The 16,646-nt window shown below is 50.1% G+C and overlaps 1 protein-coding gene across 2 annotated transcripts in view; it reads left to right on the plus strand.

The window, feature by feature from the left end:
• Positions 1–1,881: 1,881 nt before the first annotated feature.
• Positions 1,882–16,646, plus strand: part of SNX30 (sorting nexin family member 30) — a 107,806-nt gene continuing 93,041 nt past the window's right edge. Inside the window, exon 1 of one of the 2 annotated variants that reach the window (XM_057313686.1) lies at positions 1,882–1,908. In XM_057313686.1, coding sequence (XP_057169669.1) covers positions 1,897–1,908 — 12 coding nt within the window. In that variant the 5' untranslated portion in view covers positions 1,882–1,896. Of the gene's footprint in view, positions 1,909–2,902; positions 3,194–16,646 lie in introns of those variants that run through there. The other variant, XM_026513763.4, reaches the window with a different exon arrangement.

Here is a 16,646-nt window from a genome sequence, read left to right on the forward strand (position 1 = left end):
TGAGGCAGGCTTTGGGATGCCATATAAAATAAAGCTACGATTGTATTAAAAACCAGGAGAGGATAAGCAGCTAACACAAACATGAATAAGGCCTAAGCACATGCTGTACCAGGGGAGAGGAAGAGAGAAGGCTTTGTTGTGACTCTGCTTTGTTTCTGAGGTCTGAAGTCTGGGTGCTCCTGGAAAGCCCTGATAGACTTGCTAGTGAGGTTTACAGGATTCCAGCTTGGCAAACTTACCAAATTCCGGGGTCCGAGGTCCTGTCTCCCGAAAAGTGCCAGCCTAGGTACCTAAGATTCCCTGTGGATGGTGGAAGGCGCCATACCATCCTGTGTTCTTGGGTTCTGGTGGCATCTCCCCCATATCCCCAGGCACATAACATCCAGTGCATTCTTCCTCACAGCTCAGCCCTGGAGATCCAAGCTTCCCTCCATAAATTCCAACAAACATTACAACCTGCTGTTCAGATATAAAAACTTCACATTTCTTCCTTCCCACCATGTTGCTCTGAAAACTTTCAGCAGAAGCATAGTTACATACTCTAGGACACTTAATGTTATTTCAGGGACAATTTCCCACCACAAGGAACACTGAAATACAACAGGAAGTGGTGAGTATGAATAGGCAGTCCTGGGCTAAATTTGAATGGTGGAAACATTATACCAAACTGTTTTCCATAGAAGTTCACTTTCTTTAGTTTTGATGACTACCCACCAGATCATTGTGGCCAGATGCCATTGACCTACCAGGAAACTGGAAAATAAATGAATAAAGTCTTTCATATGGCCTTTTAGGAACTCTGGTTTTCTTGGGGGGGGGGGTATGGGTGGTGGTGGTGGTGGTGGTGGTGGTGGTGGTGGTGTGTTTGTTTTTGGTAGGAACACAGGAAAATGGTACTCTGACCCAAACTAAGAAAATAGAGGAGTTTGGAGTGCAGCAAGTTCAGTCAGGAAAACTCTAGGATTACCGTTTTGTAACAATAGTAGAGAAAAGCTGATGGAGAGGAAGGGAATATCACCAGCATTTTGCTAGGAATGTTACATACCGAATATGCTATTCCACAACCGCCACCAAGGCAACTATTATCACCTGCTCCCTCCTTTCTAGGTTAGGACACAGGTTCGTGAAGGTTAGGTAACTTGCTCATGGTCACCCACTTGTAGTGACTAAGCAGGAATCCAAACGGGGCTCTCTTTTCACGCTTCCCTGGTGACCTGAGAAGAAAGCTGAGTCTTCATATAGTAAGATCTCTATTATGTTAAGGTGGTCTGCTTGTTAAAATAAGTAACACTATTCAGTAAGAGACACCTATGTTATCCATCTATAGAACACTCATTTCCAGTTACAGCCATGCTATTTATTTTGATGCTAATAAAAACAGTTAATAGGGTCTGTAGTAGTTGTAAGCAGCCCTTGAATATGAAAGTATTAATTTTACCCACCTCTAAGAGGACCAGACATTGGCATTCTTGTGATGTAGACAGACGCAGCATTTAAAACTGTTCCCGGTGCCCTCTGAATCCTATTCTCCCCCCACCAAGGCAGACCCATGTCGGGGAGAGAAAAGATAATGTGAGGGCTAAGGCCCAGTGCATGACACCAGGGGAAATAAGGGAAGCTCTTTGAAGCTCAGTGAGTCTCTGAGTGATATTTGGGTCAGATTCAACTCTCTGCATTCTCTTCCTGCTTAAGTATTACTTGTTTTGCGATAAAGGTGTGGCGGAGAACATGGTGAACCAGCTTCAAAATTTGTCAGGTGAAACTGGACCAACCTAAAGAGGTTGGAAATCGACAAGAACACTCACCCTTTGAGCCACCCTACCCTTTACTTTGCTAGAAGCCATCTCTTCTTGTGCGGACGGATGCCCTCCACTGACTCGGTCCTAAGAAAAGAAGATGCAGAGACAGGTAAGGTGGGAAAAGGAGGCGAACTTCCACCCCAGAGCTTAAGGAACGCCTTGACTATTTCCACTCTGCTAACAAATAAAAATGAGAATTCAGCTCAGCCAAAGGCCTGGAAAGGAAGCACAAACGCATGAAAAATACGGTTCTCCCAAAAGGCAGTTGGGTCAAGGTGTGAGTTTGAATCACACATCATTTCCAGCACTCCCTTTCTTTTCTGCTGCTCACTGAGGTTTTAGCCTTACACAAAGTGGGCTTCACCACAGAAGCAAGATGGCCTGGGGATCTCGGCGCGCATGGGAACAAACCTCCCACAGCCTCCTTGAATTCCCTTCTGGGTTCCCCACCCCATGTCCTCCAGCTCCTCTGCGCCCCGGAGCCTTTTATGCCGTTCTTATAATGCGTGGCGCGTTATCTTCGAGGCCAGAAGATCCCGACTCACGTGCGGGCCCCAAAGCCCCCAGCCCCCCGCGTGGCTGCCGCGGACGCCTCAGCCAACGCGGCTGGAATGGAACAGGATGCTCCAACGTCTTTTTCCACCGCTGAGTTCCGTTAAGCGTTTGTCTGCGGACGGCGCGCGGTCCCCACAGCGCGGCCTCTCGGAGGCAAGGTTGGCCACGCGGAGGACAGCGGCCGAAGGCTCAGGGCGCACTTCCTGCGGGGCGGCGGGCGGCGGGCGGGGCTTCGGGCGCGCCTCCTCGTCCCCCTCCCCTCCCTCTCCTATCCTCCTCCCCTCCCCTCCCCGCCTCCTCCTCCTCCCCCCCCGCCTCCTCCCCCTCCCGGGCCGGCCGAGGCGCCGCGGGGGCGGGGCCGCGAGCGGGCTGGGCGGCGTGGCGGAGCGGGCTGGGCGCCCCCGGCCAAGGTGCGAGCGAACCGCGGCGGGCTCGGGCGCGGAGCCGGGGCGCGCGGTGCGGAGCAGCCCAGCCCAGCCGCAGCTCCGCCCGGCCCCGCGAGGCCACAGACGAGCCGGCGGCTGGCGGCGGCGGCGGCGGCGGCGGCGGCTCCCAGCCCTGCCGGTGCAGGGCCTCCGACCGACCGCGGCCGCGAGCGGGGCCTGGGCGCGGGCGCTGGGGGAGCCCCCGCCGCGGCGGGCACAGGAGGAAGCGGCGGCGGCGCCTCCCGAGCAGTGCGCGCCATGTCGGGCGGGCCCCCCAAGGGCCTGCAGTCCACCGGGCCCCACTCCCTGCTCGACATGCCGCACCCGCTGGCCGGCTCCAGCAGCGAGGAGGCCGTGGGCGGCGACAGCACGCCCAGCCCGGACCTGCTGATGGCCCGCAGCTTCGGCGACAAGGTGGGGCGCACGGGGCTGGGGACCGGGAGGCGCATTTCGCTTTTGCGGGGGGGGATGGTGGACCCGGAGCTCCCTCCGGGCACCGGGCCGTGCCCACCCTGGCGCCCCTGTCCGGGGGCGGGTGTGCCCTGGGCCCCAGAGCCTTAGGAAAACGCGGCCCTCCCTGCCGCCCCCGCGGGGTCGCAGCCGCGGGGAGAGCGGCGGGAGGGGGGCGGGGAGAGCGGCGGGAGGGGGCGGGCATGCCGGCCGTGACGGGTCGCGGGCGCCGGTGACAGCTGGTGGGGAGGGGTCCTGCCCGCGTGTTGGGGCCGGTGGCGGGTGTGCGGTGCCCGGCGCGTGTGTCCGGGAATGGGGTCCCAAGTTCCTCCGGGTGCATCCCCGAAGGCTGAGCTGCCGGGTAACTTGTAGCTCCCCCACTTTCCTGGGACTGCAAAGGAGCAAGAGTTAATGGTTTTCCGTGATAGGACTGGCAGCCTTGGTCTTACTGTCAGAGTCATTTGTGGGGCGTGATCTTTGTTTAGGTTTGCTGTGTGCCCTGAGGAGTCACGTGACTCCGACCCCAGCCGGCGAGGGGAGCGTCTCGCTGTGGTTTTCTGTCTGGGGCTCGGTTCACCTCTGACGGCCCTCCGCACTGGTTAGCTTTGGCAGAGGCCCGTTTTGTGGTTGATGGAGAGAAAGCTCGCCCTTTGACCTTCTTTGTGCAGAAGGAGGCCCCTGATTTTCTTCGAGCAGCATAATCCTGGTGCGGCTTTGAGAGACAGCAGAGTCCGACGAAGGGTGAGGGGCGGTATCCCCCTACCCTCCGTTTCAGCTGTGACCAGACTTGAGCTGTGATTCTGTCAGCGCTGTGGTGCCCACCTACTCACTAATTGCGGAAATTAGAATTGTTCTTAACACTTGTGATCAGAATTCCCTCCTCCCGGTTAAATACTACATGAATTCCTCCTAGTCCCAATATTACATGGAATCAGAGGACCTAATTCTTTCCCCCATAGATGGGAGGGCATGTGGTACAATAAAAATGAGTATTAGTGCACCGAACACTCAAAATAGCTATTGAGGGGAACTTGACGTACCTTCTTAAAAGAGTTTTTTGAAAGCCAAGAGTGGGGAGTAGAGCATTAGGAGCAAAAAAGCTTAAAAAGCTAACGAAACCAATGGATTGAGCAGTTTGAGGTGTGTGTGTTGGGGGGAGGGCTGTTTGTGATTATTTCTCTTTATTTTACAGATGATAAACTATATGAATGGTTATGCTGCTTGGAAATACCTTGTGCATATTTGACATTCAGTCCGTAGTTGTTGAGTGAATGAATGAATAATTTGTTGCTTTCTTCTAGACCGAGAAATGGTTCCTACATGCATGTAGGACAGGGACCCAAGTTAAACCTTGTTTCCTTCTCAGGATAGTGAGTTAAGTATCTATTGCTGTGTGACAAATTACTCCAAAATTTAGCACCTGAAAATAATGTGTGCGGGTCAACAGTATTATGTAGGAGCAGCTTAGCTGGGTGGTTCTGACCTCAGGTCTCTTTTGAGGTAGCGGTCAAGGTGTTGACGAGGGCTTCAGTCATCTGCAGGCTGGGTTGGGGGAGGATTAGCTTCCAAGTTCACTCACTGGGCTGGTGGCAGGCCTTAGTTCCTCTTCATAGGGCTGCTTGACACAGCAGCTAGTTTTCCCCCAGAACAAGTGGTCTAAGAGAGCAAGAGATCCCAGGACTCAAGCTACACTCTTGTATAATCTAATCTTGGAAGGGACATAATTCTGCCATATGCTATTTGTCACACAGACCAATGCTAGTACAAAGTGGGAAGAGGGTATAAATACCAGGAGGTATAAATATGGGAGCCGTCTTGAATGCTGGCTGCCACGGATGGCTATTTTATTTATTTTCAAAAAGTTTGTATGCATGATTATTACTGTTATTATTATTACCTTTAGTAATCACTACACCCAGGGTGGGCCTCAAACTCATGACTCTGAGATCAAGAGTCACGTGTTCTTCTGACTGAGCCAGACAGGTGCCCCCACTGGTTTAAACATTTGCTTAATGATCCACTCTTGGAGGATACCTGTCTCAGAAATATGGGCATTTTACTAATAAATACGGGGAGGACAAACGCCCTGAGCCACTAAGATCTTGTTGGTGGGCGGGAAGTCAGGCCCAAGTCTAATTACTGCTGGCTTCCTTTAGGGGGACAGTTCTGTGAGAAAGACCATGTTGAAGCCGTTATTATTAATTATTGAATATTTAATGAGTCTCCTTACAGCTGTAAGAAGCATCGAAATGACATCACTCCCAAGGGCCTGATTTATAGTAAGCCACTTTTCCTTAGAGGTTAAGTAATGCAATTTCTTTCCCTGACTGGAAGTAACATTTTCCTTGAATCTTGGCATGCACGTGTGTTCTAGCAACTGTGGAGAAATTTCTGTAGAGAGAAGCTAGCATTCAACCGAGGTGAGTCAGGACCAGTGGAAGGAAGCCTTCCCTTTGGCCTCTTTCTCCTGCACGCCAGCATGGGGTCACTGGAGGACAGGTAGGAAAGCTGAGTGCTGTGATCTGTCTTTGAAAAGAAACCTGTTTTCTCGCCTTTTTGGACAATGGAGTTGTGACCCTGGGTGTCTGGTTCAGAGTCAGTCCTGGGCTTGGAGAATGAGGGTTTGACAGGCTGCTCATGGCACGGGGTTGCTGTATTATGCAGAGGGGAGTTGCTTTCTGTGGACCCAGGATGTTGCCAAGAACGGGGAAGCCTTGTGTCTTGGTCCAGCAGACACTTCTGAGGGGTGTCTGGGATGCTTGCTGGAGAAGGAAACAACCACCAAATATGATGGGCTTTTTCATCCACTAACTTCTAAAATCATTCAAACCTTAGAGTTGTGGGAGAATCCTTCCGCTCTCCCAAGGGTTGCGAGGACTAATTCTTTTCATGCCAGATGAACCCGCCAGGCCTTCTGTCACTACATCCTTCATCTCTACCTGAAATGTAAATAAACCACTTGGCCTGACTCTTTTCTTACTTTCATCTGCAAACCACTCTGGGCTGCTTCTCCCCTGACTCAGCCTCCAACTTCTGTGTGCTTCCTAACACTCATACCCCAAGCCCACTCAAGCCCCAGCTGTGGTTAACACCCCTTCCCACTTCCTCAACCTCTTCACTGAGCTCTTCCGCCTGCTTCCTGCCCTCTTTGGTGACTGCTTCTCCCGAAGTCTTCAAAATGGAGGTGTCTTTTCCTCGTCTGCTTCACTATCAGGATCAGGAGATGGGTGTCAGCGTCCTTTCTCCCCACTGCCCTTTACAAACCAAGCTCTTCTCCCTGGGGGCCCATGTCATTTTATTGGTTCATTCACATATTTGAGGGCCTACCACGAGACAGGCACTGGTCCAAGGAACTTGAGATGAGTCAGCCGGTTGGAGACCCCTGCCCTCATTGGGTCCTTCTTAGCACGTCCTATGTTATGTAATAAATGCTATGGAAGGGAGAAAAAGTAGGTTGGGGAGGGGGTTCAGGATCACTGGCTGTGGGAGGATTTGGATAGGCCTTCCTGAGAACTGGAGGTTTCAGTAGAGACGCGGAGGAGGTGAGGGAGGGAGTTAGCGAGTGGATGTCTGGAGGAGTGTCCAGTTGGAAGGAACAGCCCAATCAGAGGCCTGCAGGCATCTGCCTGGTGTGCTATGGAATAGCCCAGAGGCCACTGTGTCTGGGGCAGAGTGGACAATGGAGAGTTGTTGGCCGGCAGCAGAGAGGGGAGGGTCCGGATTGTGTAGGGCCTCATAGGCCACCCTGAGAATGTTGGCCTTTGCTCTAAGTGCCACTGCAGGGTCTTGAGCAGAAGAAGGGCGTGATTTGACTTACGTGTTGTAAAGGGTCACATGGGCTGTTGAAATGAGAATCCTTTGTTTGGCTATTCCACTGAAATTCATTTCCTTTTAGTTAAAAGGACATAAACCAAATGCAAACTGGCACAGGAAAAAAAAAATCTCCTGGCTTATGTTTTTGGAAAGCCCCAGGTAATTCGGCTTCAGGAGTGACTGGAACTAGGTATTCAAATGATTTCGGAAGTCTATCACTCTCTGTCTCTTGGCTCTGCTTTCTTCTGTGTTAGTTTTATTCTCAAGCTAGCGAAGGGCTATGTTCTACAAATAAGCCTCTCAATTTCATCTGAAAGAGAGTACCTCTTTCCTGATAGCTCCAGCCAAAGCCCTGGGCTGGTGTCTCATGAGCCTCAGTTGGGTCAGGCACCAAAACCAAGCTTTGTTAACTCTGATTGCCCAGGTTTGTACCAGGTCCTTATCTTTAGAGAGCGGAGAAAGGAAATTTTTTGTAGGTCTGTGTGTTTGAATTGTGAAATCTACCCGTAAAGTATATAAAGCGTTTGAAGAACAAAATGTATCTATCCAGTTTAAAGAATAATAGATACTCATGTTCCTCCTACCCTCCAGCTTAAGAGAACATTATTAGTATCTTAGAAGCCCCGGGTGTGTCTGGGGAGGATGGAGGTGGTTTCCAAAGCAGAATCAGGGTGCTGCTCACAGAGGAGGGATGAATGAATGGGGGACAAGCAGAAACAAGCGTCCAGTTTACAGGACTTCCACGACCTTCTCGTTCCCTGTCATTTCTAACTCCCCTGCTTCTCGTGCGTTACAGTCTCTAGATTTTCATGGCTCAGTCGGTTAAGGGTCTGCCTTTGGCTCAGGTCGTGATCTCAGGGTCCTGGGATTGAGCCCTGCGTCGGGCTCCCTGCTCAGTGGGGAGCCTGCTTCTCCCTCTCCCACTGTTGCTCCCCCTGCTTGTGCTCTCTCTCTCTCTGTCAAATAAATAAATAAAATCTTAAAAAAAAATCTCTAGGGGCGCCTGGGTGGCACAGCGGTTAAGCGTCTGCCTTCGGCTCAGGGCGTGATCCCGGCGTTATGGGATCGAGCCCCACATCAGGCTCCTCCGCTAGGAGCCTGCTTCTTCCTCTCCCACTCCCCCTGCTTGTGTTCCCTCTCTCGCTGGCTGTCTCTATCTCTGTCGAATAAATAAATAAAATCTTAAAAAAAAAAAGAAAAAAAAAGCTTTAAAAAAAAAATCTCTAGACCTCAACTCACTGTCTTCTCAAATCATGCCCTCCCCTCGAGGGACTCTGTTCAAACCTTCAAAACTATCAGCTTCTGGACTTTATCTCCACACACCTGGACCTCTTTCTCAGCTCAGCTTTCCTCTCCCTGGCCACACCCTTGTGTTGTAATACCCAGAATGGTTTGGGTTTGAGTTAATGCCACCAGATCTCATCGTCTCTTGCCTTCCCCTCCTCCCAGTCAGCAAGTACCGACTGCACCTGTTTCCTGACTGCTTCTCTTCACCTCCGTCCTTCACAGTGCATGGCTCATCTCATCAGTTCCTCCTGCTACTTCCTTTCCTCCATTCCCATGCTCTCCTTCCTTTCCACCCAGCCTGGATCATTCCACGGGTTCAGGTCTTTTGCCTACACCTAGGGCGCGAACACACCTTGAGAATGGCTGCCAGTGTCGATTCACGGGTACCAACCCCAGCAGGGGCCTCAGTGGTGCTGGGCGCTCCTTTCTTTCCACAGAGGCTCCCATTGTGCACCATGGCTGAGCTAAAGCTGTTCTCTGTTCCTCACACCTTCCGCCCCTTACTCCAGCCTCCCATTGTGCTGATGAGAAGATAGAAGCCACCATAAAAGAACTTCCTTTTTCCAGACTACGGAATGATCCGAATCCATAGCCATCATTTCTTGGTTGCCCCCAGGTACCATAGAAAGGATTCTAGGCCGCTCCTGAACCGTGGGGCCTTCCCTGTGTGGCCTCTCCGAGACCTGGCTCTGTTCATCGTCCTCATTCATTCCTGTGTCTTCACACTCCCTCTCGCCTGGCTCATTCCGTCGATATTTAAACATGCTCAGGTCGCCCTCGCTTGTAAAACAAACCAGGAGTAAAGAAAACTCTGCTGTGAGGCTTGCTTCTTCCCCATCTCATCATCTGTTTTGTGGCTCTTCTTCCCAGCCAAACTTTTTGAAAGAATGGCCTGCCCTTCTCGTCTTGCCGGCTAACTCCTCCACCCCCTGCTGTCTGGTGTCTGACTTTACCCGTGGCTTCCTTCTTGGAAGATCCGGTAGCCGCTTCACCGTCCTCGTCTAATCCGACCTCTTTTCCCGCCAGCACTTGACGCTGTTGAGTAAATCCTGCCGGAAACTCTCTCAGCTTGGCACTCCGGAGCCCGGCTGGTCTGTGTTTGAATCCTAGCTCTGCCTGCCTGCAGTCTTTGTAACAGCCAATCATTTATCCTCTCTGAGCCTCAGTTTCCTCATCTGTAAAGAGGGGACAGCAGAAACACCTCTAGCTCATGGCTGATGTGAGGATCCGGGAGTTCATACTTAGAGTAGGGCCTGATACGTAGCGAGCCTTCAGTGAATGTGAGGTGGTGACAGAGGTTATTCCTCGGTGTTGTATTCTCCACATCTTCTTTTGCGCTTCTGCCTGTTCTTTGTCCGTGTCTGTATCAGTTGTGGTCCCATCGGGGTGAAAAACCACTGTAGGTATTTCAAACTGAAAGGCTATAATACAGGGAGTTAGTTACATAGGTGATGGAAGATACGAGACGTCAAGCAGAAGATGGTGAGGTTAAGAGAGTACCAACAGCAGGAAACTGCTGTCATCCTCAGGGCCGGAGGGTCAACGGGAGGAGGTGATATTAAAATCCAGGAGCTTCTGTGGAAACTAGAACCATGGCAGGGGGGCTCAACGAGGGTGGGGTCCACAGAGGAAGCAGCTGCTGCCAGGCTCTGGGCAGGGGGAGAAGCACCCTGGCTTCTCTTCTCATCCTGTCTTCTGATCTTTCATCAGTATCTTCCATTGGCCAAAATATCTTCCTTGGTGGGCATGTGACTCTAGGGGAGCCAAACAGTCTTCCTTAGATTTGCTCAGATGGATGCTGGGGGAAGGGGTATCTCTTTCTGTTAGATTGTGAACCTTTGTTTGCTGTGGTGTGGAGAGGGGCTGCTTAAGAAGAGGCCAGAGAGGAGAGGAGAGCCAGGAGAGAAAGGGGGGGACAGGCCCTGAGGATCACTCGAATCCTGTCTGCAAATCAGCGAAGGTGGCGGAGGTGGTGTTTTCACCAGGTCCTTGAAGTTTGAGGAGCCTTTCGGGTACGAGGTGGGGGACAGCATCACGGGCCGAGTGAGTAGCCTGAGCGAAAGTCCCAAGATGGGAAAGACCTGTGCCCGCTGGAATTGGATCGAGTCGGGTCATGTGTTGGGATGAGCTTTGAGGGTCTGGAGGTGGGGATTAGTGAGAGAAGAGGTGAGGAGGCAGGTCAGCAGATGCAAGACTGCTTTGCCTGTGGCGATGTGGGGGTGAGCTTTTATTCTTTAAGCAGGAGTCCACCTAGAGGGTTCTGAGCAGAGACCTGTGCGGCGCGTGCTCGGGACGGGAGTGGCTGGCTGTGAGAGAAGTAGTAGGAGGGTGTTAGCCTGCTCTCGGTTGGAGTTGCTGCTGCAAGAAGGAAGATCAGAAAACGTAAAGATGACTCCTTTGGTAGAGGGGGGATGACTGGCGCCCTCGCGGAGAGGCCGTGCACAGGTTGGGAAGCGAGTGTGAGGAGGAAGTAGGGGTGCAGTGTGAGGTCAGCGGTTAGGACAGAGGTGGTCTGAACCCCACCTTTGGAAGCCTCCTCCAAGTTCAAGGCTGAGCCCAGAAGCTGCTTCCAGGAAGCCCTTCCTTGGCATATAGACGCGCAACCCCAGCAGATCCAGGTGGAGCTGGTCGAGGGGGACACAGAAGCTGGGGTGGGTGTCGACAGTCTCATGGAAGGCAGGGCTTGTAGCGCTTTGGTAGGAAGGGTGGTGGCTCGGGAGAAAAACAGGGTTGAGGGAAGACATTTAGGAGAGGGGAGACTTGGGCGTGAGTAAAGGTTATAGGGAAGAAGACAGATGTTTTGTGTTAAAATACAGAACAGCTTGGCAACGGTGCACTAATTCGTGTCTGAGTAATTGGGTTTGTTTATTAGATATTAGAGGGGGCGTACGCGGCCTCGTCTGCCTTGCCCCACAGAATTCCTCGTTCCGCCTGCCAGAGCGGCAGTGAGGATGCTGTTCTCTGTGTGCGCGGCTGGGGCGAGGGTGTGTGGACAAGGGCAAGAGGGATGTGAGCAGAGATGTTTCAGGACCCCTGCTCGAGTAAAGGCGCAGAGGCAAGAAAGGCACACAGCGTGTCTGGGGAGCAGAGTGCAGCTGCTTAAAAAAACCTTTTTGTATCGACATGTGCTGGTATGCCTGGTTCTGGTAGATGCTGGGGACATGGAAAAAGATTAAAATAAAAGGAACCTCCCTCAAGAGGCTCTTGGTCTAGTGAACAAGAGATGGTTACAGTAGAATGTGAAAAATCTTAAATGTATTTACTAGCTGAGGCCTTGGGCAAGTCTCTTACCCTTGTAATGCCTCAGTGTCCCCCTCTCTAAATTTTGGGTTATTTTTACGGGGGTGTTCGGAAGATGGAATGCTTGTGTGGAATAGTGTCTGGCCTATGGTAAATGCTGTGCAAATGCTAGGTGTTTGTAATGCCTTAGAAGCTGACCCCGAGAAAGAATTTAACCGCTAGTAGTTTATTGGAGAGGAAAGGAGAGGGAGACAGGAAAGGGAAGGCACCAGGAAAAGGTAAGTTACCAAACCAGTTTCCACCCCTTGGAACTTGTACAGAACACACACCTCGCTTATCCACACCCTCGGTGAGGCAGCTGGGGTCTTCAAACAGCAACCTTTATCGGTCATTGGTTGAGAGCTCCACGGATGGCGTGTTCGGGCATTTAATCTCCGAGCACTTTCCAGTCTGCCGTGTGAGTGGGCCAAGTAGGGGAAGCTAGTCAGGCCCAGAAATGCAGGTGCTGGCGGTTGGAAGTGGGCACTGAACGGGTCAGGGCGAGGGGACACGGGTGGGGCACCGGCCTTCTCTACTACAGTTATTATGAAAGTAAGGTACAGGGATAGAAGCAGGGAGTGACTGTGCTTAAGAGAATGGTGGCTTTTCCCAAGGAGATGATGTTTGAGGTGGAGAATGGAGAAGTAGGTGTTTTACAAATGGACAGAGCAAGGAAAAGTAACCAGAGCAGAAAAGCCAGCAGGTGCCAAAGCTCGGCAATGTCTGGTTACAGGAATGGCCCAGGAAAGGGAGCTGAGTAGTGCAGCCGGAGAAGGGGGTAGTGGGCAGATGGGGGTCCGTAATGGCAGACAGTGAGGGCTTTATCCTGTGTGATTGGGAGGCCAGTTGTATTTTAAGCAGGGAAGGTGCAGGGCCATACTTGTTCGGTCCCTGTGACCGAGCCCCTAGCTGGGATAGGGTGGGTGGACTCAAGAGGCCGGGAGTTCAGGGAGAAGACTGTTGGAGCAGAAGGCTGGGGGAAGCAGTTTTAGTGGAGTTTTGACTCACCGATTTCAGGGAGCGTGTTGCTCAGGAGTTTTGTTTGCAAATGATAGAGCTCAGGCTCTAAGTTAAGCAAAAAAGGTGAACCTATCGACAGGCTCGCATTCAGCACAAGAGCGAGCTGCAGGCAGGGGTCTGAATGTTCCCGAGGGTCAGTTTCATGCACCAGGCCAGCTTTATCCGTGAGGGAGGGGAGTGGGGCGACTGGCAGCTCCCATCCCTCCCATTTGACAGCTGTGCCTCCAGAGAGGGTGTAAATCTCTTACACAGTGAAGAATCTCCGGGAGACGTGGCTTGGTCGTATACCCAGCCTGAGACCAATCAGCTGGGCCCAGAGGTTCCACCATGGTTGGGGGAGGGAGTCTGAAAGAGTAAGGCAGCCCTCCTTCCAGCTGCAGGGTTCCGGAGCGGCTCTGAGGTGTGTGTGCTCGGGGAAACAGTAGAAGACTACTCAAAGAGCAGACTCTGGACTCACAGGGTTTTGTGACTGGCTGAATCACCCTGGCAAGAATAAAACAAATTTTGGGAGAAATAGGTCAAAACTTAAACTATACATTTTCTAATGCTTTTTATTTTTTATTTTATTTTTTAAAATTATTTATTTTAGAAAGAGAGCACACGAGCAGAGGGAGGGGCAGGAGAGAGAGAATCTCAAGCCGACTCCCCCCTGAGCGCGGAACTGACTCGGGGGCTCGATCTCACAACCCTGAGATCACAACCTGAGCCAAAACCAAGAGGCCGATGCTTAGCCAACTGGGCCACCCAGGTGCCTCAGGCGTAGTTGCTTTTCAAAAGAAAAAATGAGATATAAATCACATACCATAAAATCCACTTTTTAAAAGCATATAGTGGGGTGGTTTTAGTATATTCACAAGGCTGCACAACTGTTACCAGTTTCCAGTTCCAGAATGTTCATCACCCCCAAGATAGCTCATTATGCCCATTAACAGACACTCCCATTTCCCCCCCTCCCAACCCCTGGTAACCACCATTCTATTTCTTGTCTTTATATAAATATGATACCTCACCTTTGACACCTTATATAAATAGAATCATGCAGTATTTGTCTTGTTGTAACTGGCTTATTTCCTTAGAATAATGTCTTCAGGGTTCCTCCACGTTGTAGCATGTGACAGGATTTTCTTCTTTTTAAAGACTGTATAGTATTCCATTGTATGGCTGGATCACATTTTCTTCATCTGTTCATCTTCTGGTGGACATTTAGTTTGCCCCTACCTCTTGCTTACTGTAAGTAATGCTGTAGTGGGCATGGATGTACAAATAGCTCTTTGTGATCCTGTTCTCATTAACAAAAATAATGTAAACCCAGAAGTGGGATTGCTGGATTATATGGTGTTTCTATTTTTAGTTTTTGAGGTATTTTCATACTGTTTTCCAGTGTGGGTGTACCATTTTATAATCCCAAAGGTTCTAATTTCTCCACATTCTCACCAATGCTTGTATTTTCTCTTCTTTTTTTTTAAAGCTTTTTATTTTTTAATTTTAATTTTAATCTAATCTGTTTTAGAGAGGGAGAGTGAGGGGGTGGGGAGGCAGAGGGAGAGAGAATCTTAAGCAGGCTCTGCGCCAAGCGTGGAGCCCAAGGTGGGGCTCGATCTTACAACCCTGAGATCATGACCTGAGCCGAAATCAAGAGTCGGACACTTAACTAACTGAGCCACCCAGGCGCCCAGTATTTTCTGTTCTTTTGACAAAAGCGGCCGTCCTAATGGATGTGAGGTTTGATTTGTTTTTCTGTGATGATCGGTGCTGCTGAGTGTCTTTTCCTACACTTTCTGGCCATTTGTATATCTTCTTTGGAGAAATGTCTGGTCAAGTCCTTTGCTCATTTTTATACTAGATGATTTGATTTTTTGTTGCTGAGTTGTAGGAGCTCTTTTTATATTCTGGATATTAACCCTGATGAAATATATGATTTGTTGATATTCTCTCCCATTCCACAGGTTGCCTTTGTGTATTTTGCACAATTTTTTAAAGTTTGCTATAGTCCCATTTGTCTATCTTTACTTTTTTGCCTGTGTTTTTAGTGTCATAGCCAAGAAATCATTGCTAAGTCCAACGGCATGAAAATTTTCTCCTGTGTTTCTTCTAGGAGTTTATAGTCTGGAGTCTTAGGTTTCAGTCTTTAATCCATTCTGAGTTAATTTTTGTAGATGGTGTAAGACGAGGGTCCTACTTCATTCTTTTGCATGTGAATTTCTGGTTTTCCCAGCACACCCTTGGAAAGACTGTCCTTTTCCCATTGAGGATGTATATACTTTTAAACTTAATTTCTTACTAAAATCAATAAATTACGTAGTAGTTGAAATGCTAAGATGGATTTATTCTACAAATGTTTGAGTGACTTCTCTGTACTATGCCCTGTGTGGGAATTAAGATATCTAAATCCTGGAAATGACATCAGCCTGGGACAGGTCTGTAATTAGAATAGATGTGCTTGGGGCGCCTGGGTGGCACAGCAGTTAAGCGTCTGCCTTCGGCTCAGGGCGTGATCCCGGTGTTACGGGATCGAGCCCCACATCAGGCTCCTCCACTATGAGCCTGCTTCTTCCTCTCCCACTCCCCCTGCTTGTGTTCCCTCTCTCGCTGGCTGTCTCTATCTCTGTTGAATAAATAAATAAAATCTTAAAAAAAAAATAGATGTGCTTGTAGAATAGCTGTTTTATTGCAAAAATGGAAGCCTAGACTTTCTTTAGAACTATTTAATGAGGGCAGAGGTGTGTTCTAAGGAACTGGGCCTGCTGGCATCCTGCTGGCATCAGCATTTATGCTGCAAAAAAGTGCAATATGGCAGCCTTTCTCTGTGCTGTCCGGTCAAGCAAATCTTGTTTATTTCATGACTTGCATCAGCAATTGTGAAGGGCACTTGAAATTTTTGTGCATTTTTCTCAAAGATTTATACAGGCCCATTATGTGCCATCCCTTGAGGATACATAGATGAACCAGATGACCTTACCTTTAGGCAGTCAAGGCCCAGGGACGGAGATAGAGGAGGTTCTAGTGAGGGACTGCAGTTGAAGATGGTGGTAGGGGTGACACAGAGTGCCACGAGGGTAAGCGAGAGTGATTTCTTCCCAGTTAAAGAAAGTCCAGGGTAAAGCATGTTTGAACGAGGCATTGGGTTACCTATTACACGTTTTGTCCTTGATATTCATGGTCAACGTTGGGATTTCATTGAGAATTTGAGTAATTGTATTCTGGTCTGATAATAATGGGAAATTCTTTACTGTCTTTCAGCCCTTAGATTTTATTATGCGTGTGTTAATCCAGCGAACGATCTTAGCAGCGTATCCAAGATTGGCCATGTAATTGTGGGACCCGGTGCAAAATTGAAATGCTTGTCCCTTGTGAAGATTTTATTAAGAATATCAGGGTGGGGGGGCGCCTGGGTGGCACAGCGGTTGGGCGTCTGCCTTCGGCTCAGGGCGTGATCCCGGCGTTACGGGATGGAGCCCCACATCAGACTCCTCCGCTGGGAGCCTGCTTCTTCCTCTCCCACTCCCCTGCTGTGTTCCCTCTCTCGCTGGCTATCTCTATCTCTGTCGAATAAATAAATAAAATCTTAAAAAAAAAAAAACGAATATCAGGGTGGTGACAGCAGAGCATTCAACCCAGTGTGGAGCCCTTCTGAGCACAGACTCCTGTGTGAGCGCAGATTGCACGCCCATGGAGCTGGCCCCGAGTATATCCTTTAGAGGTACTGGTTGCCAAGTCCTGTTCAAATCACCTCTTGTCCATCTTGGTGTTCTAGGTCAGGACTGTTGGATTCCTTGGGTGTGCTTGTCATGAGTCCAGCTTCCCCAGGGTTGTTTCTGCAGTCTGGTTGACCGTGGCACTTCTCCTCCATCCCCTGTCAACGTTCTAGCATTTCCTGTTTCAAGAACTTAATGTAGTCTCCCCTTGTGCCCAGCCTTTCATGCTTAATGTGTGCTTTGGACCGCTTTTCCATGTCCCTCACCGTTGCTTCTACTTTCTTTCCCCTTTGTTCTGGTCTCTCCCCCACAGAAGGTGCCCA

Source organism: Ursus arctos, unplaced genomic scaffold (assembly GCF_023065955.2).
Source record: "Ursus arctos isolate Adak ecotype North America unplaced genomic scaffold, UrsArc2.0 scaffold_18, whole genome shotgun sequence".
Lineage (NCBI taxonomy): Eukaryota > Metazoa > Chordata > Mammalia > Carnivora > Ursidae > Ursus > Ursus arctos.